At 36.9% G+C, this 27,639-nt stretch overlaps 1 protein-coding gene across 5 annotated transcripts in view; it reads right to left on the minus strand.

Annotated features, from left to right (window-relative positions):
* NAA35 (N-alpha-acetyltransferase 35, NatC auxiliary subunit) overlaps nucleotides 1–27,639 on the minus strand; it is a 99,849-nt gene that overhangs the window by 60,937 nt on the left and 11,273 nt on the right. For all 5 annotated transcript variants that reach the window (XM_012463749.3, XM_012463722.3, XM_012463711.2 and 2 more), the window contains exons 3-11: nucleotides 26,075–26,108; nucleotides 24,213–24,327; nucleotides 23,250–23,324; nucleotides 21,172–21,339; nucleotides 7,758–7,824; nucleotides 7,634–7,677; nucleotides 5,902–5,952; nucleotides 5,195–5,278; nucleotides 3,946–4,060 (exon numbers count right to left, since the gene is read on the minus strand). In XM_012463749.3, the coding sequence (XP_012319172.2) occupies nucleotides 3,946–4,060; nucleotides 5,195–5,278; nucleotides 5,902–5,952; nucleotides 7,634–7,677; nucleotides 7,758–7,824; nucleotides 21,172–21,339; nucleotides 23,250–23,324; nucleotides 24,213–24,327; nucleotides 26,075–26,108 (753 nt within the window). The remainder of the gene's footprint in view (nucleotides 1–3,945; nucleotides 4,061–5,194; nucleotides 5,279–5,901; nucleotides 5,953–7,633; nucleotides 7,678–7,757; nucleotides 7,825–21,171; nucleotides 21,340–23,249; nucleotides 23,325–24,212; nucleotides 24,328–26,074; nucleotides 26,109–27,639) is intronic.

A 27,639-nucleotide genomic window follows, 5' to 3' on the forward strand; every position in this document is an offset into this window, starting at 1 on the left:
GCAGCCTTCAGGGGATCCACAGTATGAACTGGGTTGCCTTCGACTTCCTCTATCAGTGCTAAGAATACAATTATTTGGAGATAACTAAGTCAGGGTCCTTCTGTTTTCCAGCTTCTAAAATAATTTTACTGCTATTTTCTCCTTTCCCTGTCTTTTTCATCTTTATCAGTTATGCCTTGAAAGAAAAAATTATTTCTTAATTGCTTGTGATTTCAGAAAGCAAATACATGTGTTCAACCCACCAAGTTTAATTAGGTATCCATTAATTTATTTTTAAAAGATGACAAGTCCTCTTGAAACTGTGTACTAGATTTGAAAATACACTCCCCAAGAGTATCTACTAATTTCAGGCAACATAAATTTAAATATGTTATTTCCAATGGCAACTGTTAAAGATGCTTATAATCTAAAGGGTAAACTAGACCCAATTCACAGATAACTATGAGCGAACATGGAGAGAAAAAAATATTTTGACAAATAGAACTAGGAAAGTCTCACTGGAGGAGGTGATGTGAACATCACTTTAAAGGATGAGCTAAAATTCCACAGATATATAAAAAAGAACTGTAAAATTCAAGACAGCATAAGCAAAAACAAAGAATAATATCTGCTTCACTGGGTTTTTTTGCTCCTTTCTTCCTTCAACAACGATATAACCCAAGGTCACATCTTTGAACCCAGCAAGCCCCAAGTAAACACATCTACTCCCTCATAAGCACTGAAAATGACTCCAAAATCTGTTTTTCTATCCATTTTCCAGAGCCAAATATTTATTTTAATAGTAGAGTGCTCTATGTAACCGCATCAAAAAATCCCATTATCAGTAAGGTGCTCTCCTTATCCACTTCCAAAACCACTTTTGCATTCTGCATCTTCATAAAGATATTACCAAGCATTGAGTAAATGTACAGCAAGTAATTCTCAGATCAAGTTTGATTATTCCTACTTTCTCCCTTAATGCCAGTTTACAATTCACACTGAATATATGCCTTCAATGAGAAGCTAAAATGAATGCTCAGTGACTTCAAGATTTACACAGCCATTTTGTCACCAGCTAGAGTTGTAATATAACCAGAAGGCAAAATGAGTAGAGACCGAAACTAATCTATACTATTATTTTCTCATCATTCTTCTATTAGAATAGACATTAGGAAAGCATTAACTTTTTTATTATAGAATTGCATGGCTTATGATTAAGGGATAATTACAAAGTTAAATTAAGCCAGCTAAAAGATATTATACACATAAGCACAGGATGAGTACTCCTTAAATTTAAAATTTTACCTGCTTAGTCGTAAGATTACATTTTTTAAAGGTTTATTCAAGCTAATTTTATGTAAACAACTTTCCTGAAGCCTGTCAGCAGACTGTAAAACCAGAGTAATAGAGAAGATCACATGCACAAACTATTTTTAGCACTGGTCTGAAATATAGGAAAGTCCAAGCTGTAGCTACTAACAATCACATGGCAATTATCATCTCAGAGTTTGCTTGATTACAGATATACAGCAGAATAGCCCAGGAGTAGACAGACATGGCAAAAGGAAACATCCAGACTCTAATCATCTGGAAGATTCTTGCTTCGCATCATCTTGTTGATAAACCAACAAACAAATTACTATGAAGTCATTTATTATATAGTGGTTTTCATAAAAGTATTATTGTTGTAGATTTCAAAGCATTTAAGAGCTGTGGACATTTTATCCCTCTCTGTAAACATGTACTACTAAGTTTCTATACATAACCATCTTGTTATGTCCTATGGTACAGAATGCCACCTAGTCACTCATCCTATAACCAAACAAACACAAATTCAGCACAACTAGTAGAAACATAAAAATTATGACAATACTGATTTCCTAACCCAAATGACCTTCTGGGTTGCTCTGTTACCTAACATTTTAGTAAGGAAAAAAAAATTTATAGGAAGGGGAACACAATGCCTGTCTCTAAATGTAGGGTAGGTATGGAAAAGGAAAGAGGTGTGAATCAGTAAAAACTTGCCTTTCTAGTCACAAAACTGACAACCAGGTAACACTAATTCGAAACATATAAATTTATCTTCATCTCTACTGGAATGGCCAAGTAGTTGAGGAGGAAAAAAGGATATAGTCTTGTTTTAATGAGTTTTAAGAACAATCAAAATTGCTACACAGTATCTAAAATGTTAACCCACTGTAAACTTTATAACAGAGGTACACTATTCTTTTTATTTTAAGGCATAGTTCATAAGTAAAATCTGAGTGCCAACAACATGCCAAGCGGGGTGATACACAAGAAGGGAGTGTCTGGCCTAAAAGTGCTCAAAATCTCAAAGACAAATGGGTAAAAAACTAAAATACAATGTACTAAAAAAAAAATCTAACAAAGGCCTGTATGAATGCAGTGAGAACACAGAGGGTATGGAAATATATATTTGGTCTTCCTTCTTGTTTCCTAATATAACCCCTAAAATCCTTAGATTCTCCAAGTGCTGTCTTTTGGTATGCTAATGACTGACAGCTTCAGGGTGGGGCAGATAATCAGAAAGACAGAGGCATGATTAGAGGGTTGGGACTTTCAGCCCCACCCCACATCTTCCAGGGATGAGAGAGAGGCTGAAGGTCAAGTTGATCACCAATGGCCAAAGGTTTAATCGATCATGCTATGTAAAGAAGCCTCCATAAAAACTAAGAGGACACAGTTCAGAGAACTTCCAGGTATCCGAAAATGTGGAAGCTCCTAGGAGACAGTATACCCAGGCAGGGCATTGAAGCTCCAAGACCGTTACTCATACCTCACCCTATGCATCTCTTCATCTGCATCCTTCATAATAGCCTCCACAATAAACCAGTAAACACAGTAAGTGTTTCCCAGAGTTCTGTGAGTTGCTAAAGCAAATTAGCTGAAACCAAAGATGGTGTCATGGGAATTCTGACTTAAGCCAGTGGGTCAGAAGTTCTGGAAACCCAGACTTGGCAACTGGTGTTTGGGAAGGAAGAGCTGTCTTGGGGACTGAGTCCTCAACCTGTGGGACCTGGCATTACCTCCAGGTAGAGAGTGGAGGTTGGAGTTTGTATTTTCCACACAAACCACCACAAACACTCCTTCAATGCGAGGTTAATTAGAGGGCACCCAGCTGATCTGTGTGAAACATTTTGATCACACAAGTCTGAACTGATGACTGCTGTGGTGGTATGAGAGCAGAGGAAAAACACAGATTGAAAGTTTCTCCAAAACAGAGAGAATATCTAGGCCTGCCTGGTGTTCAGAGTAGATTGTATAATGGAGGTGATGATCTCTCAGACAAAAGAGTAAAGAGAAGAGGTGATCAAAAAGGTGACTCATTGTTAACATTGAAATGGCCTTTGCAAAAATTATGAGAAACCTGACACAGCTGATTCCATCTTGCTTTTAAACTCACAAGCTAACTGTCTTTGCTCATTCCTGGTATAGACTCAGCAACTATGGGAGAAATTTAGTTTACAATTTAAAATAAAGATAACTGTCCCTTCCTGAAACTAACCTCCTCTCCTTACTCGTCCCCTGCCCACCAAACTATTCTTCAACAACTCTAGTGCCCAAATTCTCAGGGAGGAAGATTTCTGAACGGCTCTCATCCTTCCACTTGGCTGACCCCATGATAATTAAACTCTTTCTCTGCTGTTCTCATTGCACTGGCTTTTCTGGGCAGCAAGAAGAAGCTCCCAGGCTCTAACATCTCAGCATGGACATAAGAGAGGACACATATTCCGAGTCTAAATAGTAATACACAGGAAATGGCCAAGTTCTACAGTATTGTTTTTCAGTTTAATATATAGAAAGGAGAACCTAAATACTGTAAGTCTGTGGAGTAAAACATTCCAAGGTACAAGACTGACTTGAAAGAAATTTTAGTATAAGCTAAGTACTATATATTTTGGATGGAAAAAAAGAAAAGAAAGTAGGAGAAAATTGAACAATTACCTCCTTTTGTAGTATCATTCTGGGCCTGGATGCCATGATGCAATGAATTATGAATGGCAGAAAGAAGATCTGCTGCTTGAACCATCAATTTTTGAGCTTCTGCAACAGCACTGGTCTAGCAAATAAATCACCAAAAACATTCTTACATATTCTTTCACTGAAAGATATACATTAAATAGGAAAATCCTATAAACAATAATGAAATTAAATGCTTGCTGTAATGACATTGGTTTTCATAAACTATGCACTTAATACAGGATGTCCAGATTCTGTTAGGATAGAAAATGTTTTTTAACTCACATCTATAACATGTAGGATTCATTTAAAAATAACAGAAAATATCAGCCAGGCATGGTGGCTCACGCCTGTAATCACGGCACTTTGGGAGGCCGAGGTGGGCAGATTATGAGGTCAGCAGATCGAGACCATCCTGGTCAACACAGTGAAACCTTGTCCCTACTAAAATGCAAAAAATTAGCCGGGCATGGTGGCATACGCCTGTAGACCCAGCTACTCAGGAGGCTGAGACAGGAGAATTGTTTGAACCCAGGAGGCAGAGATGGCAGTTAGCTGAGATCGCGCCACTGCACTCCATCCTGGGTGACAGAGTGAGACTCTGTCTCAAATAAAATAAAATAAGATTAAAACAATAGAAAATATTTCTGGTTTACTTTAATAATTTTTTTAACAATAAAAACCAAAGATGCAATCAACTAGAAAATGAAAATTTTTTCAACAATGCTACTATGTCATTCATCAAGGTGGGGGGAAAATGGGGAAAAAAAGAATTACAGAAGTTAATGGTAAAAATTGGATTCCTACTCACATTTATAAACTATTCACAAATTAATCTGTAATTGACTTGAATTCGTGCAAAAATACAAAAAAGAAAAAATCTTCACTATCTAGGGCTCGCTTGTGGTTCTATACAAATCCAAGAGTTAATTACGTAACTGAAGGTAAGAATAGCCCTACCTAAAATTTTTACTTCCTCCTTTTCAATTCACAAAATATGACAACCTATAAGCAATCTCAGCTTCCAATGTATTATTTACAAATAAATAATATAACATAAAATTCATGTGACTTCTTCAGAAAGTCATGAGGGTTACTCAGATATAAATATACCAAATGCTGAGTTCTGTATATCTGAGATCAGGAGCATTTCAAGGGAAAAATTTCAGAACTGTTTCACTCAGGCATGACATCCAAAATCACTAAAACAGATAGATATGTTAACTGTCCTTACCTCTTTCTTAGTAAAGGCTATAAGCACTGTCAGTAACACACGAGTAAATTTCACTCTGCTGAATACTGCTAAACACTGTTGGTGCTAAAAAAACAAGAAAGGACTAGAAGTTAAAAGATGCAAAGCCCATGAAAGGAATTTCATTTTAGTTATATTAACTCCTAAATCTCAATGTTAATAATTTACTACATTACAGACACCTGCACTTACAGGCTTTTAAATGCCTGAAAAATGAGCTGCAGAAAACAAAGCCTATTCTTTTGAAATAGGAATGTAAAGTTTCTATATCAACAGGACAGATCTTTTCCTAAGTCAAAAGTTACACTATTATCTCAAAAAAACTCATTTTGTCTGCATTTTAAAAAGGACTGATTAAAATGTGCTTTAAGCAGAGTCAGAAAATTTAGAATCTTGACAAAGGTTCAGCAACTTTTGATACTGTTGAGCTGTGATGCATCATCTGTGAAAGATTGTATTTTTCTTCCTACCTCACAGGAATACTGAAGAGTTTTGAAATCATGTATTTGAAAGAGCTGTATTATCATTCTATCAAAATAAATACAAGGGAAATAAAATCCCTTGCAATGTCCAATTTTTAAAGAAATACCTTAAAAAGGGCTTCCATAAATTATAACGCAGTTCATAAAACTACAACATTAACAGGTAGACTTCTCTGATATTATCTACCAGAAAATAAGTTCAATTACTTCTAGTTCAACTTCTGGATCTCTTTCTTCTCCTTGTCGACTTCGAGTACTCTAAAATTTTAAAAAAGGTGAATTAAACACAAACCTGAAAAAATATTACATTATAAATATATAAGGTAAAACAGTAATTTTTTGAATATACATGAGAATCTATTTTTGGGAAAAACAGTTGGAGAAAAAACGTTCTGTCTAGTATTTATGTCCTCCTATTAATCCTAAATCAGAAAGGTCATTTTAACATAAATTATAAAGATCATGCAAAAGAATTAAGTATTGAAACAGCAAAAGCAAAATAATGAAATAACATAAGCAGAAGAATATGGCACATAGTACATTTTCCTTTCTTAACTGAAATTCCTGATGCTGTCAAAACTAACCCTGTTAGAAAAAAAACTGTAACCTTTACAAAAATCACATAATGAGACAATAAAGTTCAATGGTTAATACCAATCTGTTTTACACTAAAATACAAACTATCTTAATACAAAAGTTACTGTGGACAATGTCATTTGACCAAATACCACAGAAAGATCTGCTAGAAGTTGTGGGTTCTAGCCCTAAAGCTGCCATTTACATGCCTTTTAGTAAAGCTAAGACACAGGTTACTTAACTCCTTTGATCTGTATTTTCCTCGTCTAAAAGTGGGGCACTCTGTGTGCCTAATTGCCCAATTCACTGAATTGTAAAAATAAAAAAAAAAGAATATGAAGTTTGACAAACATACTGTTATACTAGTGTTCATCCTGGCCAACATGGTGAAACCCTGTCTCTACTAAAAATACAAAAATTAGCTGGACGTGGTGGTGTGTGCCTGTAGTCCCAGCTACTCGGGAGGCTGAGGCAGGAGAATTGCTTGAACCCAGGAGGCAGAGGTTGCAGTGAGCCGAGATCGTGCCACTGCACTCCAGCCTGGCGCCTGATCGAGACACTGTCTCAAAAAAAAAAAAAAAAAAAAGAAAAAAGAAAAAAAGTAGAAACATAATGTTTCCCCCTTTTTAATCTCTATGAAAAGCAGCAAATCATCAAGGTCATCTAGAAGGTTTTCACCCGATGTGGGATATCACCATTTACTGAGCTCACCTACTGTGTTCCAGACACTGTACCAGCTATTAAAGATACAAAGGTGAAGAAGATAGTCCTTACCTTTGAGGAACTCAAATAGTAGTGGGAGAAAAATACTATTCTTAAAATAGCATAGTAAAAATCTAAAACATTGGCAAAAAGTTGAAAGAGCTGAGTGGGTTAAATTTTAATACACTCATCTCTCTGTATCCACAGGGTGGATTCAAACAACCGCTGATTGAAAGTATTCAGAAAAAAATGTTTTTAAATAACATTAAAATATACAAATTTTAAAAGTATAGTATAACTATTTACAGAACATTTATAACATATTAGATATTATAAGTAATCTAGTGATGACTTAAAGTATACAGGAGAACATGAACAGGTTATATGCAAATATCAACCATTTTATATAAGAGACTTGAGCATCCTTGAATTTTGGTATCCACAGGGGTCCTGGAAACAATGCCCTGAAAATACTGAGGGATGACTGTACTTGAAAATGACATTAATTTATCAGAAACTCCTCTAGCAGTGTTCAAATTCATTACCAAAAACATGCAAAGCACATACAGGAGAAAGGTGGTTCTACACACTAGTAATGAGGTAAAGTTAACCTGACATTTAGAGGTGTACTGTTTCTACACCAAAGAGAAAACATATATACCTTTACTCTTCTTTGCATGTCATCCTCCACATCTTTTAGCATGCCTAGAAAAAGAAACAATAAGTTTTAAAAGGAAACAAATGAAAATGTAAAACTTGTGAATTATCTGTAAAAATAATTTTACCTGTAACTCGAAGATCTGTCACACTGTTAGCCATTTTAAATCCGTAAGTCATTGACTGAAAATCTTCCTATACAAAAAGGGAATAATCAGGCTCATGAATAGTAACAAAACCTTGAATAGTGGCAAAATATAACACTTTTCTTTATATTTCTCTTGCAAAATCACTATTTAATAAAGAAACAGAAATGGAAAGTCATTCTGCTTGTCTAAATATTGTTAAGATACACCCAAGCTTTTCTTGAAGGTACACACTTAAAACACCATATTCTAATGTTGTCTCTGTCCTTACTTTCAATTGCTCATCCTTAGGCAATTTAATATGCTCATTTGTCATATAAGGGTAATGCTTATGAAAATATTGCAAAGTAATAATTCTCACAAAGTAGTCTCACATTCACAGGTGAACAGTAAATATCTAATAATTACTGTTCAATGACTGGGCTGCAAAATTCAGATAAGACTACTTCAAAAATTATTAAGTGCCTGCTTACACAGTTAATATTTCTCAAACAGAATTATTCAAAGTGATAGCAAAACCGTGTTCCACTATAGTCCATTGGAAGGAAAAAGTTGAGTCGTTCAGACATATGACCCCCATTCCCCAAATCATTTTTTCTTTTTTTTTTTTGAGATGGAGTCTCACTCTGTCACCCAGGCTGGAGTGCAGTGCCACAATCTTGGCTCACTGCAACCTCCATCTCCTAAGTTCAAGCAATTCTCCTGTCTCAGCCTCCCGAGCAGCTGGGACACCGCCATGCCAGGCTAATTTTTTGTATTTTAGTAGAGACGGGGTTTCACCGTGTTGCCCAGGCTGGTAGCCAAACTTCTGAGCTCAGGCAATCTGCCTGCCTTGGCCTCCCAGAGTGCTGGGATTACAGGCATGAGCCACTGCGCCCGGCACTGCAGAGTCATTAACTAATTAACTGACTTTCTGGACTCCCTTTGAAGAAAATATATTTACTATCATCTGGCTGATTTGATTAACAAGTTATAAGCCCATTAAAAGTGTTTCTGCCTACTATAATTCCTGTAAAAACATAGACAGGGCTGGGCACAGTGGCTCACGCCTGTAATCCCAGCACTTTGGGAGGCCAAGGCAGGTGGATCACCAGAGGTCAGGAGCTTGAGACCAGCCTGCCAAATATGGTGAAACCCTATCTCTTCTAGAGATACAAAAAAACTGGCCGGGCGTGGTGGCATGTGCCTGTAATCCCAACTATTTGGGAGGCTGAGGCAGGAGAATCACTTGAACATGGGAGGCAGAGCTTGCAGTGAGCCAAGATCGCGGCATTGCACTCCAGCCTGGGCAACAGAGCAAGACTCTGTCTCAAAAAAAAAAAAAAATGTAATAGGCAGTTTCAAAGGTGCTGGAGCTACAGTAAAATTTCTGGATTCTTAAAAGAAACAGTGACCATCAAATTCAAGTGAGGTACTATATCCCATAAACAGTAAGAAAATAAAGTCAATGTCCTAAGTCTCAAACAACTCAGTGGTATTTTATATGACTCACGTGATCGAGTCAAAAAAAAAAAACAAACCTCATCACATTACAGAGCTATATAAGTTTATCCTCTAGATGAAGTATATACTTTGTCTCTACTTGGACATCAAACATGATTCTCAAATTTTACATCTCCAAAAAGGAGCGAGATGCCCACTTTCCTAATGTTTACAGTATCACTAAATGGCACTATTATCTATCTACAGTTGCTGAGGCGGAAACCCTGGCCTCGACTCCTGTCATTTTTCTACATCCTGTATCAAATCCATTAGAAAACACTGTAGGCTTTATCTTCAAATTGTAGTCTAACTACTTCTCACCCTTTCACAGCTATCTCTAGTTTTTTTTTTTTTTTTTTTTTTTGAGACGGAGTTTTGCTCGTTACCCAGGCTGGAGTGCAATGGCGCGATCTCGGCTCACCGCAACCTCCGCCTCCTGGGTTCAGGCAATTCTCCTGCCTCAGCCTCCTGAGTAGCTGGGATTACAGGCACGCGCCACCATGCCCAGCTAATTTTTTTGTATTAGTAGAGACGGGGTTTCACCATGTTGACCAGGATGGTCTCGATCTCTTGACCTCGTGATCCACCCGCCTCGGCCTCCCAAAGTGCTGGGATTACAGGCTTGAGCCACCGCGCCCGGCCGCTATCTCTAGTTTAAGTCACCACTATCACTCACTCTCATCACCACCTCCAGACAACTCCCCCACCTACCACCTTAGTCGCTGCTATAATTTATACACCAGCACAAGGCTGAAGGATTGTCTGAAAATAGGTCAGATCATGTCACTTCCTATTCAAGACCTTTCAATAGTTTTCTACCTCACAGTAAAATCCCAAAGCCCATCATGGCTTCTACAGCCCTACATCACATGGCCCTGGTCTCCCTCACCAACCTTATTTCCTACCCCTCCACATTCACCACACTGCAGTCTGACAGGTCTTTCTTGTTGTCATTCAGACATATCAAACACATTCTCCTCTCAGGATTCCCATATCAAAAGGATTTTCTTCAAAATATTTATAAGTCTTCATCCCTTACTATATTCCAGCCTCTGTTCTAATGCCAATTCCTCAAATAGAGATTTCCCTGTGCATTCTAAGGCAGCACCCTCCACCATTTTATATCCCCTTATCCTGCTTTACTTTTCTTCATGGCACTTATCACCACCTGATATTATACATGTATTTAATTACATATACATTGACTACCTGTCCCAAGAAAGGTATAATACATGAGATCACGGCTTTATTTGCTGCTTTACCTCCAGGACTTAGAAGAGTGCTAAACAGACTTCCATTCAATAAGTAAGTGTTCAACGAATGACTTATTCCAGGGCAGGAGTCATACACTCAAAAGGCAGGTTATCTTCCTAAATACATCTGGCTGGTTACAACATACACTAGGGAATGGTAGAGACTGGCAAATTGGAAAACATATGCTTCATTTAAAAGGAGTCAGCCACTACTTATCCTGTTGTGGCTATGAATGAATACAGGGCCAGTGTGGTCAGGTCTCCTAATTTTTTTGAAGAAAAATCTAGGTTTTTCTTTTTCAATGTAAAATATTCCCCCACTACTCCTCTGCCTTTTCCCTTTTTTTTTTTTTTTCTTTTTTTGAGACAGGGTCTCGCTCTGTCACCCAGGCTCAAGTGTAGTGATGCAAACTCAGCTCACGGTAACCTCCACCCTGCCCTGGACTCAAGCAATTCTCCCACCTCAGCCTCCTAGGTAGCTGGGAATACAGGCATGCACCACCTTACTGGGCTAACTTTTTTTTTGTATTTTTAGTAGAGATGGGGTCTCGCCATGTTGTCCAGGCTGGTCTCAAACTCCTAAGCTCAAACAATCCACCCACCTCAGCTTCCCAAAGTGCTGGGATTACAGGCATGAGCCACCACACTCAGCCTCATCTTCTTATTTTTAAAAAACTAGACCAACACTGTGTAGGAAAAAAAACCAAAAATATCCATAAACCTTATCTGTAAGTTTGCTAAGAAGAGTCTAAGGAAAACTATCTTTCTGGAAGAACACCACAGGTCCTCGGTATATAAACCTCAGTAATAGGAATTTTATCTAAGTTATTAGATAAGAGAGAGCAGAAGAGTCATGTAAACAGCCTGCTACCATTAAAGATCACTCTTGAAGATTTGTGGACTTGAGGACAGAAGTCAGAGCGAAACTAGGGAGACCAGACATTGGACTCTATTCAACAGTCCAAGTAAGAGCTGATGATGACTTGGATTGGGATTGCAATAGTGGGGAGGGTAGGAAGTTGTTAAAATCAGGATATATTTCAAAGGTAGAGCTAACATGATATGCTGATGAAATGAATGTGAATATGAGGTAAACTGTACAACAGAGCATCATTTTTAGGGTTTTGGTCTAAGCAAGTGATGGTACCATTTCCTTGGATAAGGCAGTCTCTGGAAGGAGCAGGTGTTAAGGGCAGAAATGAAGTACAATTTTGGTTATATCAAGTTTGTAATTTATTCGGTCAACCAAGTGGAGATTTCAGATTTCACCTGCTTGAAACTGGAAGTCAGGAAAGACTCAAGGATAGAAGTGTAAATTTGAACTTCATCAGTGTATAGTTAGCTGATATTGAATGCCACAGAACTAGAGAAAATCAGCCAACCTAGGGAGCGGTTATGGAGAAGGGAGGGAGTTCATGAATACTCTAGCAATTAGACAAGCAAGCACAGGAACTGGACTAACCAGTAAGGCAGAAAGAAATCCAAAAGACGGGTATCAAGAAACCAAACAGAAAAAAATATTTCACAGTGTGTCTACTGGGTCTAATGATGCTTACAGGTTGGAGAGGGAGGAGTGAGAACACTGAATTTAGCAAGATGGCTAAAGACCAGTTCTCTGTAGTGGTGGTGAAGAATGTGCCTTTGGAGTAAATAAAGAGAAAATGAAAGAAGAAGTAAAATAAGCAAATCATTAAAGAAGTTTATCATGGTGAGTAGCTGAGAAATGGGATTGCAGATACAAGAAGCCATGGGATCAGGGAAACTGGTGTTTTCAAATGAATGTAAAAAATGTTTACATGCCAGTAAGAGTACTCGAGTAATGAAAGAGGGACTAGTAATGCAATACAAAGATTTATTAACTGTAGTAGGCAAAAGGGTATGGAATCCGGAACATAAGTGGAGGAGCTGAGCTTAGACTGTTTTTAGGAATACTTTCATCTTAACAGGAGAGAAGACAGAGTTTGCGAGTATCAACAAACAGGTTAGTGCTTATGATAGTGACAATATGAAACCTTTGAGATTAAGTTGCAGACTATGATGCCCCTTTATTTCTAAATAGTTTAGTGTGATTTCCTAAAAACAAAATCTTCTTCTTGCATAACCACAGTACAATTACCAAATACAGAAATTCATGTCTCTAACCTCCTTTAATCTGGGGTATTTCCTCTGCCTTAACGTTCGCATCTGACATTTTGAAGTATGTTTTCAAACGGTACTTCAAAGTAGCATATTTTGAATAGTACTTTGTACTATACAGTCATTTTGTAATATATCCCTCAGTAATGGGTGTGCCTGATGTTTCTTCAAGATTAATAGTTATATCATATTTGATAGGAATATCACAGAAGTGATGTTGTGTCCTTCCCAGAGCACTGTATCAGTAGGCATATATCAATCTGTACAATTACTGATAATACTGGCCACTTAACTAAGGTGCTATATGCCAACTTTCTCCATGACAAAGTTATCATTTTTCCTTTTATAATTAATAAGTATCTGGTAGAAAGATATTTTGAGACTAGGTACATATCCTGTGTCTCATTATACTTTTGTCCAGTAGTTTTAGCATCATTTGATGATTGCCAGAAATAATTATTTAAAAACTGTACTCTTCACAAAATACTATGCAGCCAAAACATTAATATTTTAGATATACTGAGTTAAATAAAATATAGCATTAAAATTATTTTCACCCATGGCCACTAGAACACTAAATTGAACTATTCATGTGGCTTACACTGTTTTTCTATTGTATGGTTCTGGTTTACCGAATGAGATGACAGACAAGAACCACCAGTGAGGTAGCAAACCAGGAAAGAAAAGCATCTTAAAGGCCAAGCAACGTATGTGTTTTGAGGATAGAGTGATGACTAGGTCAAAATCTGCTGATAATTCAAGTTTAAGACCAAATCTAACCACTGGGTTTAACACTGAGGTCTTTGATGACTGTGACTCAGTAATTTTGGTGAAAGGTGTAAAGCCTGACTGAAGCAGAGAGAGAAAGAAGAAAACCAGTGACAGTGAGTATAAACACATTTTTTTTAAAAAAAGAGACAGGGTCATTCGACTGCCCAGACTGGAATGGAGTGGAAATTGTAGCTCACCATAGTCTCAAACTCCTGGGCTCAAGTGATCTTCCTGCCTCAGCCTCCCAAGTAGCTGGGACTACAGAGGTGTACCACATCACCATGCCTGGCTAGATTTTTTATTTTTTTGTAGAGACAGGGTCTTGCTATGTTTCCCAGTCTGTGTGTACCCCTTTTAAATAGGATCTGGCTGAAAAGAAGAATTAAGGTACGTGCAGAAGATGAAGGACAATATTACGCTAAGAAATGATAGATTTAACAAGAGTAATATAAAGCACATTTGTAAGCTGATGTAGATGATCTAGCAGAGGGGTAAATTCATTATGCAAAGAACACAGGAGACAATTGCTAGAGTAATACCTTTGAAGATAGAATATGAGATCAATGCACAAGCAGATGTTATCACCCTTAAGAATAAAGAAGATCCATCTACATAACACAAAAGCAGAAGAACATAGGGCACATGTAGACAGGTGGGAAGACTACTTCTATTTATATGGCAAATAGCAACTTACCAAATAAATGTGAGGGTAGGGGAAACTTTTTTTTTTTTTTTTAAGACATACCAGGTCTTAAAATCTACCTTCTTGCCTCTCTGAAGAGCTGGAGATATTCCACCAAGCAAAATAATAAAGGCATGTGGGCCAGATAACAAGGGACCTAACAAAACAGAGAGGGAAATAAATTCCTAGGAGAACAAATAACAAAAAACTACAATGACACAGTTGTGTAGTGGGCCTAGAACACAAGTGATGCAGCCTGAAACTAGAGAACAAGAAGACTTCAAGAGGAGCGTTTTCAAAAAAATATATACAACTGACAGATTACCTGATAGGTTTCACAATAATGGGCAAAAAAAAAAAAAAAAAAAAAAAACTGGGGAGAAGTACATAGAAAACTAAGCAAATAAAAAAGAAGAGACAGTATATAAGCATATACCACTTTGGCTCATCTCTCATTAATATTTACATAATCACAGTAATATCAAGGCTGCATAACGATTTGGGGCAAGGGCAGGGGCAATATATGATATATTCTGATCTATTCTAAGATTATCATAGCTAAAGTTAGAAAATCCTTAAATCTAGAAGTTAGCATTTAAGATTATCCAGATATACGAAAATAATATGGAACTGTAAAAACAAAGAGCAGAGACCACATCACCATGCCTGGCTAAATTTTTTATTTTTTTGTAGAGATGGGGTATTGCTATGTTGTCCAGGCTGTGTGTATCCCTTTTTAAAAGGATCTGGCTAAAAATAAGAATTAAGGTGATTCTCCTCGTAAGTCTTGTAGGCTATTTAACTTATTAAACTACATACGAGTATTAGTACTTTTATTAAAATGTACATACACGCACACCCCACTTAAAATTTTCACACAGCAAATATGATGAGGATACCTGTTTTTAGGAAGATAACTGGTGGTCACATGGAGAATGCACTAGAAAGAAAACACTGGACCAGAGAGAAGAGTTCAGAAACTCTCCAAAGTTTCTCCAAAGAAGCCAAATCTAAAGTTGATAAACTAAAGCAAAAAGGATGAGAGAAAAGAAAAAACAGTGTCCTGATTCGAGGCATCTGCAAGCCAAAGCAAAATAACCTGGATGTAGGGGGTAAGAGGAAAGAGGTAATCAAAGATAACACTTGCAGTACGATATTACAAGACACAGAATGCAAAGGAAAAGTGTTTTGACAGGGTTCCCATTTTGCACATGTAAGCAAGATGTTAAGAAAGAAACCTGAAAATGTCTCCAGATCAAAGACATACCTGAGGTCAAAATACACCAGCAGCTAGGAACTCCAGAAACATTCAATTAAAATAAATAATTTGCTAATTATAAACCATTCTTTCTTATTCATCACTAGGTCTCTTGAAGAGTTTTTACTAGGTCATCAGTATGTTTTTCTAATTATATAAGACTAAAACAAACTTATCTGGAAAATCTGAAATATTTAGCAAAATGAAGAAAATAGAATCTTTTGGCCCAGGAGCAAACTTCTGGATTAATCTCTTTCCAGTTTTATTTTTACATAGTTGGCTACAATGCTGCTTTTTTTAACCTTCTGACATATGCATTTCTCCATGTTATTAAGCACTCTTTCATCATGTTAATAACTACATACTTAATATACATAATTATGGATAATAAATTATCCATAATTTATTTCAACCAGAACCCTAATGGTGGCATTCTGGTTGGGTCAATTGTTCACTACTGAAAACTCTGGTTAACATATTTCGGCATAAAGTGCCCACATTTCTAATTACTTCCTTTTTTGTTACTGTTGTTGAGATGAAGTCTCGCTGTCACCCAGGCTGGAGTGCAGTGGTATAATCTCAGCTCACTCCAACCTCCAACTCCCAGGTTCAAGCAATTCTCTCATCTCAGCCTCCCAAGTAGGTATGACTATAGGCACATGCCACTATGCCCAGCTATGTTTGTATTTTCAGTAGAGACAGGGTTTCACCATGTTGGCTAGTCTAGTCTCAAACTACTGACCTCAGGTGATTCGCCCGTCTTGGCCTCCCAGAGTGCTGGGATTATAGGCGTGAGGCTCAATGCCTGGCCTAATTATTTAAGGCTGAGTTATAGAGGTGAAATAACTAGTTTAAATGATACCAGTATTTTTAAGATTCTTGATATACATTTTATTAAACTGTTTGCCAAGACAGCTATGCTAATGTACTCCCACTAGTAAAAACTCAAGTGTTAACTTACTGCACCCCTGCCAACATTGAACATTTTCATTTTTAAAATTATATTGATGAAAATGAATCAATTCCAGGAGCTGGGAAATCTGAGATCAAGAAGAGGGTGGGGTTAAAAAAAAAAAGAAAAAATCAAACTACTCATTTTTATTTATATTTCCTGGATTACAGTGAAGCTAAATTTTAAAAATGTTATAGCCATTTGATAACCTTCCTTCATAACTAAATAAGCAACTTATTTTATTGCCCATTTATTCATTTGGACCTGAGTGTATACTTTATTTTAACATAATTCATAAAAATCAATTATCTTTGTATCTTTATTTTTCCTAAAAGTTTTTCTATCACTCTTGTCCTGTTAGTCTCTTCTTTTAAGATTTCTCCCATTTCCTAGTAAGTCCTTCATCCAGAATACAAATAGATGTTCAAGTACAAGCCAGGTGCTAGGGCTCATGGCTCTAATTCCAGACAGCACTTTGGGAGGCTGAGGTGGGAACATCACTTGAGCCCAGGAGTTTAACACCAGCCTGGCCAACAAAGCAAAATCCAGTCTTTACAAAAAATTTAAAAAATAGCCATGTGTCGTGGTTCAAATCTGTAGTCTTAACTACTTGGAAGGCTGAGGCAATGTATTGCTGGAGCATAGGAGTTCAAGGCTACCAGTGAGCTACAATCATGCCACTTCACTCCAGCCTGGGTAACAAAGTGGAACCTTCTAAAAATAAAATTCAATTATAATTTCTTCTGTTATTAAAAAACTTATTTTAGTTTATTTAGGAACAAAATAATGCAGACACACCATAAAAATCCCAAAAGAGCAAACAAGTGTATACCCCAGCCCTCAAGACCTGGTCTCGAACTCCTGATCTCATGATTCACTGGCCTTGGCCTCCCAAAGTGCTGAGATTACAGGCGTGAGCCACCGCACCCGGCCCCTATCTCCCTTTTCAAAAAAGAAAAAAGTGGTAGCAAGCTACATACATGCTTTACTATACCTGAGTTTCCTCACTTTAGAAATCCAACTTTATCTCTACACATAAATCGACCTTTTTTCCTTCAATTTTTTAAAATTGATCTCCTTTTTAAAGGCAGTAAAATCCTTTTTTTTTTTGAGACAGTGTCTCACTCCACACTCAAACTAGAGTGCAATGGCACAATCACAGCTCACTGCAGCCTTGACCTTCCCAGACTCAGGTGATCCTTCAACCTCAGCCTCTCTCGTAGCTGAGACTACAGGTATACACCACCACACCTGGCTAAGTTTTGTAGAGACAGGGTCTCGAGATGTTGCCTAGGCTGGCCTCAAACTCCTGGGCTCAAGCCATCCATCCACCTCGTCCTTCCAAAGTGCTAGGATTATAGGCATGAGCCCCCACATCTGGCCAGCAGCAAAATACTTGATTGTATGAATGTGACATCTTTCAATTAGTCTCCTACTGATGGACACTGAGGTAGTTTCCAGACTAGTTACTACAAACAATTCTATAATTAATGTCCTTGTACATAGGTCTCTTGTGTACAAACACAAATATATTTGTAGGATAGAGTGCTAGAACTGAAACTGCAGAGTCAAGATGTGCATTTTAGATTATGACAGATATCGCAACATTGCTCTTTTTTAAAGTTGTAAGAGTTTACACTCCCATCAAAAAAGTATAAGTCTTGTAGAGAAGAATGTCAAGGGCTGACTGATCAATGTGGAAAGTGTACTAAAATAAAAAAATACAAATTTTGCAACCATCACAGTAAACATTAGTGCAGGCAAGCACCATCAATAGATGTTCGATCTAAGAGGAGAGACTTTAGTCAGTAGGATATTTTTATGGTCTTAAAGTATATCCCAAGACTGCTTAAAAACAAAGGGGGGAAAAAAAAACAGTAACCATATGGTAATCAGACAAAATCTTTATGGACTGATCAAAATAATATCACCATTGAAGGGCAGACAGACTGCATACCTCCAGATGTGACACCCTGACAAACACAAATCACATATGTTGTATTCCAGCCAAGATTCCACAATCTAAATATAATAATAAGGAAAAAACAGATAAACCCAAGTGAGGCATAGCCTATTAAGAAATGAAAAGCAGGACAAGGCTGTGTTCACAAAAATATCAACGTCAATGGAGACAAAGAAAAGCTAAGATACTGATGTAGCTTAAAGAATACTACAGAGATATGCAATTAAATGCAGGACATAATTCTAGACTGGATCCTGTGCTGTAGGGGAAAAAACACTGAGAAGAATTAACAGAAATGGAATTAACAGAAACGGAATCTGAATAGTGCACTGTTATTACAGATTTGCTGAAGTTGATAATTGTGTTGTGATTCTGTAGGACAGTGCCCTTTTTCTTCAGAGAAGCACACTGAAGTGTCACGTGGAAGAAAGCTGTAATGGGCACAACTTACTAACAGTCCAGGAAAAGACATACATACATATATACATGGGAGCGAGCATGCACACAAGCATGTGCGTAAGTGAAAAAAGCAAATGGGACAGTATGTTAACAGTAGTTGAATCTGTATACAAATTATATGTTCTTTGTGCTGGTTACCATAATTGCTGTTAATCTGAAATTATTCCCCAATAAAAAATTTTGAAAAAAGATTAAAAAGTGGAAAATAATAACCAAGCGTATCATTCATAGACACACACACAGAGTATTTGAGTGCCTGTTTTCCCATCCTCATCAACCTTATAAAAAATTTCTAATTTTTGCCAACAACGGGTAAAATCATGATATTTCAGTTTTAATTTGCATTAAAGTGAGGTTAAACATCTTACATTTACAGGCCATTTTATTTTCTGTGAACGATCTTCTCCTGATTTTTAAATAACTTTTTCATACTTAATGCATTTCGGCTATCTGAAATTTTGATATGAAATGATGATAAAGTAACTTTCAAGGGTGCTAATCAATCATTCATGCACTGTTGTCCAAAGAATCCTTTCTCTGCCTCACTGATTTTCTTTTAGTTGTACTTTGAAAATACAAGTATTTAAAATAATCTGTATGTCTCTTCTAACTCAAACTAATCTTTTAAAAATGTCATCCAAATGGATAAGATTTTCCATAATGATACTCATATCAATACAAACCTGTAAATAACCAATGACTGTATAAAAAGTAGACGCTATTTCATAAACAACTCACAAAGCCATATGGAAAGGCGTGGTGGCTCACGCCTATAATTCCAGAACTTTGGAAGGCCAAGGCAGGTGGATCACCTGAGGTCAGGAGTTCGCAACCAGCCTGACCAACATAGTGGAACTGGGTCTCTACTAAAACACAAAATTAGCTGGGCATGGTGGTGCACACCTGTAATCCCAGCTACTAGGGAGGCTGATTCTCCCAGCTACTAGGAGAATCGCTTGAACCCAGGAGGCGGAGGTTGCAGTGAGCTGAGATCATGCCATTGCATTCCAGCCAGGGCAACAGAAACGAAACTCTGTCCCCCACTCCCCAAAAAAGTCATACCTTCAAATATGGACAAACATATTGGGTATATATTTTATTATTCTCACATACACAGTATAAATTGAAAAAAGTTTTACATACTATACACTGAACCATTGTTGAATCCTAAGAAATTTATTCTGGACCAGCAACAGCACTAAAAAGAAACAGCGGTTTCAACAGAAGAATTTAACAAAAATAATTAGTTATCAGGCCGGGCGCGGTGGCTCAAGCCTGTAATCCCAGCACTTTGGGAGGCCGAGGCGGGTGGATCACGAGGTCAAGAGATCGAGACCATCCTGGTCAACATGGTGAAACCCTGTCTCTACTAATACAAAAAATTAGCTGGGCACGGTGGTGCGTGCCTGTAATCCCAGCTACTCAGGAGGCTGAGGCAGGAGAATTGCCTGAACCCAGGAGGCGGAGGTTGCGGTGAGCCGAGATCGCGCCATTGCACTCCAGCCTGGGTATCAAGAGCGAAAACTCCGTCTCAAAAAAAAAAAATAAAAAAAAAAAAATAATTAGTTATCAATAATTTCAAATGCTAACACATTTTCCCTTACAATTTTTTTTTTTTGTAATCCTAGGTTGAGATGCAATTCCCTTAAAATTATTAGCATCTGAAAGCTTACTTTTTATGCTAAAGGGGAAAAAAATCTATGTCTAAAACTCAAAATACTTTCTCAGGTGAGGCACTTAGGACAAACTAGAGGAAAATGTCTATAGCCTAAAATATTCTTTTGTTCTCCTTAGCTCTCTTTTTGTGTTATAACTTTTAAGAGACTTGAGGACAAGGGCTGTCTCTTTCATTTTTCTCTGGGAATCCCCACAACATCCAAAAACAGTACTCTGCACATACGGATACTCAATGAATGGTACTGACAAAAAGAACATATGCTAAGATGAAAGCCCTTCTTGGAGAGGACTGAATTACTTTACCCAAATATATCTATAATGGCAAGAGCATTACTTTTTAAAACTGTTTTTAACTATACATGTAGACAAAAGTACATATCATAAAATCATTTAAATACTTCACAGTGAATAAGGCAGTCAATGAACTTTAAGAATTCTTTTTTTTTTTGAGACAGAGTCTTGCTTTGTTGCTCTGTTGCCCAGGCTGGAATGCAGTGGTTCAATCTCAACTCACTGCAACCTCCCCCTGGGTTCAAGCAACTCTCATGCCTCAGCCTCCCAAGTAGCTGGGATTACAGGCACATACCACCACACCTGGCTCATTTTTGTATTTTTAGTAGAGACAAGGTTTCACCATGTTGGCCAGGCTTGTCTCAAACTCCCAGCCTCAGCTGATCTGCTCACTTTGGCTTCCCAAAGTGCTGGAATTACAGGCATGAGCCACCACACCTGGCCAAGGAATTCTCAGATTACAAAATCTTACCTCTTCAAAAACAGCAGCTTTATTTACTTTTTCCCTTGCAATGTCACAGATTTTCAAGATTCCCAGAGCAAAAGCCTTCATAGCAGGATCTTCTATAAAGTCTGGATTATGAATGTAAAGGCACGTAAATACTGTCTGTGCCAACGAATGGCCTTCTAACCATGTTATCTATAAAGAAACAAAAGAGTACATAATTAAGGTGATTAACTGAGTCTGCAAAGTCTAAATTGATTCTAGAGTCAAAGGCCAGAGCACCATAGACCCAAATAAGATTAATCACAAGACTTAAAAAAAGACAAGTTAGAATTCACTTTCATTAATTAACGTTTTTCAAGTTTCTATGGGAATCATTGTCGTATATAAATAAGGTTGCATAATATGTTAGAGATTAATGAAACTAAGATTGTCTCTTTATGTAGCACCCAAAAGAAATTTTTCTGCTTCCCATCTTTAATACTCCCAACCAGAGATGTTAGACTATTTTACTGAGTGCCCACTATATGTCCGGCATCATGTACTAGAGGTTGGGAATACCAACATTAGGCAAAATTGGGTAACCACTTTGTCCAAAATATGCTAGGTTATTTTCATATATTTTATCTCATTTTTTCCTAGCACTTTGAGAAAGGTGGTATTTTTCTCTTTTTACATGTAAAGAAACAGAGTAAGAGTTATCATTTGCCCAAGTTTATAGTTATTTTTACACTAAAGCCCAAGAATTCTGCAACAAAGTATATACTACTGCATTGCAAAATGACAAATGTTTGTGAAAAACTTTGTAATTAAGGTGTATATTTGGTATTAACTAGTATGCAGAAGAGAGACTTTCCAAACTAAAATCCATCTGCCTTTTAAAGTCCAAAATTTTAAGTACAGTCCCAAGAGTCTCACAGAATAGTTCCTCAACTTTGGCAATAATCTTCGCTCTGTTTACCCTTCCTGACTTCTCCACTACTCTCTACTATTCCCACATTCCTACTTGGCTCCCTGCCAGACTTCAGCCTTAAGCATCTATGAATTTCCAAAATGAACATTTTCACATTGCCATGCCCATGCAATATAGCCTCTTTGTCTATTAAACCGTGAATCTTCCTATCATACGCCTACCATTCTTCAGTACCTCATACCAGTATCACTTCCTTTCTACACAGCCTTTCTTACTTCTCAGATGTAATTAACTCCTCCTCTCTGTTCCCACAGCACCATTATAAAAGCATTTACATGTTATTTCTTCACATGTCTGTTACCAGCAATCCTTTACCTCCTTTCTTTACTCCGCCCACTAGGACTGTAAACTGCTAAAAGGTAATAAAGAAATCTTTGAGAGACAGCTTCAGAAGATGAAGAATCAGGATTAGAATTCTGGCTAGGCCCCTTCCAAGCAATGTCATAGGCAGTAAGATAATACAGATATCTGATAAAGCTCATGTAAAACATAGGTGAAAACTATACATATAAAACACCTAATTACACATACTAGCAATCAATAAATGTTGAATGAACAAATGAATAAATTTTACGCATTTCTAAGGACAATGATTTAATGTCAATTTAAAAAGAAAGGGATAGTCAGAAAGCAGGGGGCAGTAGAACGCAGTACAAATGAGAATTTCTCCACAAACAATACTTTATAGGGAAGACATAATTCAGCATATCCAAATCACTAAAAAATTTTCTTCACAGAAGATGGCCAGTTTACAATTTATCCTAGATTAAAAAAAAAAAATCTCTCCAAAGCCATTGTATAGCTGTTTCAATTTCATGCTTATTTATGAAACTTTCCAATTACAGACTTATTTCTTGAGTAACTTGAGAATGAAAAGGGTGCTACGAACAATGGCTGTGATATTATCTTCACTTAAAAGAAAATATCCCTTCACCCAGAAAATTAGAAAGTAAAATCAAGTAGATGACAAGATGAAATGCTATTACGTGGCCTGCAATTCTTATGCACATCTTTACTAGGCCCAGTATTACATTTATTTCGAACTCAGCATTAGTGTATAGGCTTTTTAAATCACAAAATTCAGGTAAATCACAGTTTTCAAACTAACCAATAGTCTTATTTCCATTCTTACCAAACAGCAAAAACATGTATCCATAATCCCTATCAGTTCAGGCAAGGTGAGATCTTTAATTTTAATAGTGCCATCCTAAAAGGGAGGAAGAACGTGACATATAAGCAGAAATTTTTTTAAATTTATGTATAGTATATGCTATATATAGTAGCATTTTAGATTTCAATATTTAAAAACAATTCTATGCAAATACTATCTTATCTGATAAAACTATCATACCAAATTAACTCTGTATTCTTAAAAACTATACATCTTATAAATTTTTAATTGACAAATAATAGTTGTAAAAACAATATATCTCGGGTTTTCAGTAAGAAAAATCAAAATGATAAAGGCCTTCACATAAAATGAAAAGCCAAATATCAACAAGTATTTTAAAAGCACAGTTCAAACCAACTTTAAGCATTAATATAAATCATTTTAATGACCCAAAACTACTTAGAAAACTAAATAAAGATTATTTAAAACACTTCTCTTAAGTTGGTTAACTACATTTCCTATAAGTCTACCATATCCATTTGCTTAGCAAATCTTTCTTCATAAAATATGTAAAATCAAACTCTATGGCAAGTATAAATGAATTTCTAAAGCAATTTTAATTTCACAACAAGTATTTTCCTTGTGTAAATTTACTTCTATGTATTAACATATTAATATACAAAATTTAATTCCCAAGCCAATTTTCCTGATATTTGAATAGATAGCCAAATGCTTTCAAAAATTAATTTTAAAAGTACACAAATGCACAAATTTAGAGCAAGGTTTTAATGAAGATCTCAATTTTTCAGATTCTAATAGAGATATATAACTAAAAGTTTATAACTAATTCTTGTTTATATACTTGAGATGCTTTGAAGGAAATATACTTTAATTAATACAACTTTCATTTCACTATTAAGCACAATGTTTTAACATGAAATAACAAAAGATAAATGGAAACACAAAAAGTACAATGGCGACTACCTTGATAGCTTGTTCAAAATTGAGAACTTTTCGATTAACTTGGTTTCCAATCATGCCAGCATCCATCTTGGGATCCATCATTTCAATAGCAGACATGGCTTCAAAAAGACCAAATCTGCAAATAAAAAAAATGAGCCCACAAATTGTTTTTCAGCCACTAAGCTTATTCATATTTTCAGTGATATAAAATTATACTACTTTTAATAACTATTCTACGTAATCTGCCCAACTTGCTAATACTTCTATTTCAATTAACTGTCCATTGACATAAAAATTATTTAATGTACTTGCCACTCAAATTATTTTACATGCACCATGAGGAAGAAAAAAGATTTCTGTGGTCTCACACTAGACCTAATAAAGAATTCTCGGGGTGGTAGTCCAGCAATCTACGCTTTATTAAGCCCTCCATATGATTCTGACACACACTAAAATTTGAGGAGAACTGTATTTCAGATTCTACCTGCCATTCCCCCCACCCACAATGTTGAATCTTGTCTACTTACTAGTTCAATGTTTCATATTCCTAATCTTAAAAATTGAGCCTGGCCATGGCAGTATAGGAACTGGAGCTACATATGGGCATATAAACACGAACTAGTATTTCTGTTTTTCCAGGGTCTTATGGTTTGAATGCGGTTTGTCTCCACCAAAATTCACGTTAAAACTTGATCCCCGATGTGGCAGTGTTGGGAAGTGGGATCTGGTGGAAAGTAACTGGGGCATGGGGGAGAATTCCCCTGAACAGATTAATGCCCTCCCAGGGAGGTGAGTTCTTGCTCTCCCTGGAATGAATTACAGTTGACCCTTTAAACACGTGTTTGAATTGCATGAGTCCACTTAGACAAAGGTTTTCTTGCACCTGTGCCACCAGAGACTACAAGACTAACTTCCTCTTCCTTTCTCAGCCTACTCAACATGAATATGACAAAGATGGAGACCTTTATGATGATCCACTTAATGAAGAGTAAGTATATTTCCTCTTCCTTATGATTTTCTTTGTAACATTTTCTTTTACCTACTTTATTGTAAGAATACAGTATATGGCACATATGACATACAAAATATGTGTTAATCAGCTGTTTATGTTATTAGTAAGACTTCCAGTCACGGTAGGCTACCAGTAGTTAAGTTTTTGGGGGAGTCAAAGGTTATACATGAATTTTTGACTGTGAGGGAGAGGGTCAACACCCCAACTCCCAAGCTGTTCAAGGGTCAATGAGACTACCCAAGAGAGTGGGTTGTTATAAAGAGTCTGACTTCCTCAGTTTCTCTCTCTTGCATCCTCCCCCACCACGTGATCTTTTTGCACCACATGTCACTCCCTGCTGCTCCCCTTCTGCTTTCCACCATGAGTTGAAGCAGCGTAAAGCTCTCAATAGATGCAGGTGCCCAATCTTGAACCTTCCAGTCATCAGAATTGTGTGCCAAATAAACCTCTTTACAAATTACCCAGTCTCAGGTATTCTGTTTCAACAACACTAAACTGACTAAGACAAAGGGATTCTCATTTACTTTTATCTAGGGACTCAGTCACCCAATTTCTGGTTACCAACCAACCTATCACATATGATATACAACTGATACCTTTTCTTCAAGAAATTCCATATTCAGTTAAGTACATCTGCTCTCAAGGAAAGGCCCATAAGTCACAGTTTCCCTAGGTACAACCGTTTCACATCACAACTAGGGTCAGCTGCCCCAAAATAGGTCATCACAGTTAAAAATATATTTATAATTAGTTTTATTTTTACAATTTTGAAATGTAGATTTACTCAAACTGCAAGGAATATTACTCCACATGAGAAAAAAACATTGAAATATTACACTACACTATTTTCAAAGGACACATAAATACTTACAGCTTATCATGAAGTAGTTCTCCCAACTTTAACTCTAAAAAAAGAGAAAAATCTTTGAATATATTTACATTTAACTTTTAATTCTAAGAAAAAAGACATTAGCACCTGAAAAAATGTGCTTGTATTACTTTAAAATTCATTTTCTAAGAAATACTTATTTCTACTCAATTACTAACATGTATTATATGTAGTATTTGTGTAAATACAAAAGAATACTATAAATCAAGTGTTTTAGGAAAAAAAATAAAACTTCTGAGAATAAGTGACCCATCACAGGCCATGATATTCTAATCAGAATTACCAACCCCATTTTAAAATCACTAGTCTATCTCCTCAAGCAAACTTTTACACAGAACTGACTACATCTCAACTTGTTTTTAAACCACTTTTTACCATAATCTAATTTTCTTTTGTTCCAGTAACAGTGTCAAAAACATTTTTTTAAATCCTATTTTATTTAAATAATGTAGAAAACACTTGAGTAAACAGCTAATCAAAACGGTGTTCAATCCCTATAAAGCAGTGGTCCTCAACCTTGGCTGCCTATTAGTCAACTGGGAAACTTTCTAAATCCCAAAGTCTAAGCAGCATTCCAAACCAATGCAATCTAGAGTTGGAACCTATACAGTGGTTTTAGGGTACTCCAGATGATTTTAATATGCAGGTAAGTCAGAAATCACTTCTATAACATGCTAAGTAGATCAAATATTGACGGCCAAATCCTGTGGAAGGTGTAAACAAGCAGTTTTCAAAACTTTAGCCAATTTTCCCTAGCCAATTGTTAGTTAAATAACACTAATTTTTAACAGTTCCAGGTACTGAAACAGGTAAGAATCATGTATAAAAACACAACAATAAGGCTGAGGCTAGCAGATCACTTGAGGTCAGGAGTTTGAGACCAGCCTAGTCAACATGATAAACGCCCATCTCTACTAAAAATACAAATATATGCCAAGTGTGGTAGCGGGTGCCTGTAATCCCAGCTACTTGGGAGGCTGAGGCAGAAGAATCTCTTGAACCCAGGAGGTGGAGGCTGCAGTGAGCCGAGATTGTGCCACTGTACTCCAAGCTGGGTGACAGAGTGAGACTCCATCTCTAACAAAACAAAAACAACAACAGCAAAACATAGCAGAACACACACTAGTAATCCAGCAATTCTCAGAGTGGTCTGGGAACCCAGGAGTCTGCAATGTTAAAACTACATTTAGGCCGGGTGAGGTGGCTCACGCCTGTAATCCCAGCACTTTGGGAGGCCGAGGCAGGTGGATCACGAGGTCAAGAGATCGAGACCATCCCGGTCAACATGGTGAAACCCCGTCTCTGCTAAAAATACAAAAAATTAGCTGGGCACGGTGGCGCGTGCCTGTAATCCCAGCTACTCAGGAGGCTGAGGCAGGAGAATTGCCTGAACCCAGGAGGCGGAGGTTGCGGTGAGCCGAGATCACGCCATTGCACTCCAGCCTGGGTAACAAGAGCGAAACTCCGTCTCAAAAAAAAAAAAAAAAAAAAAAAAAAAAAAAATAATACTGTAGGGTCAGGCGCGGTGGCTCATGCCTGTTTAATTC

This window comes from Aotus nancymaae, unplaced genomic scaffold, assembly GCF_030222135.1.
Source record: "Aotus nancymaae isolate 86718 unplaced genomic scaffold, 86718_ANA_hifiasm-v0.15.2.pri h1tg000041l, whole genome shotgun sequence".
NCBI lineage: Eukaryota > Metazoa > Chordata > Mammalia > Primates > Aotidae > Aotus > Aotus nancymaae.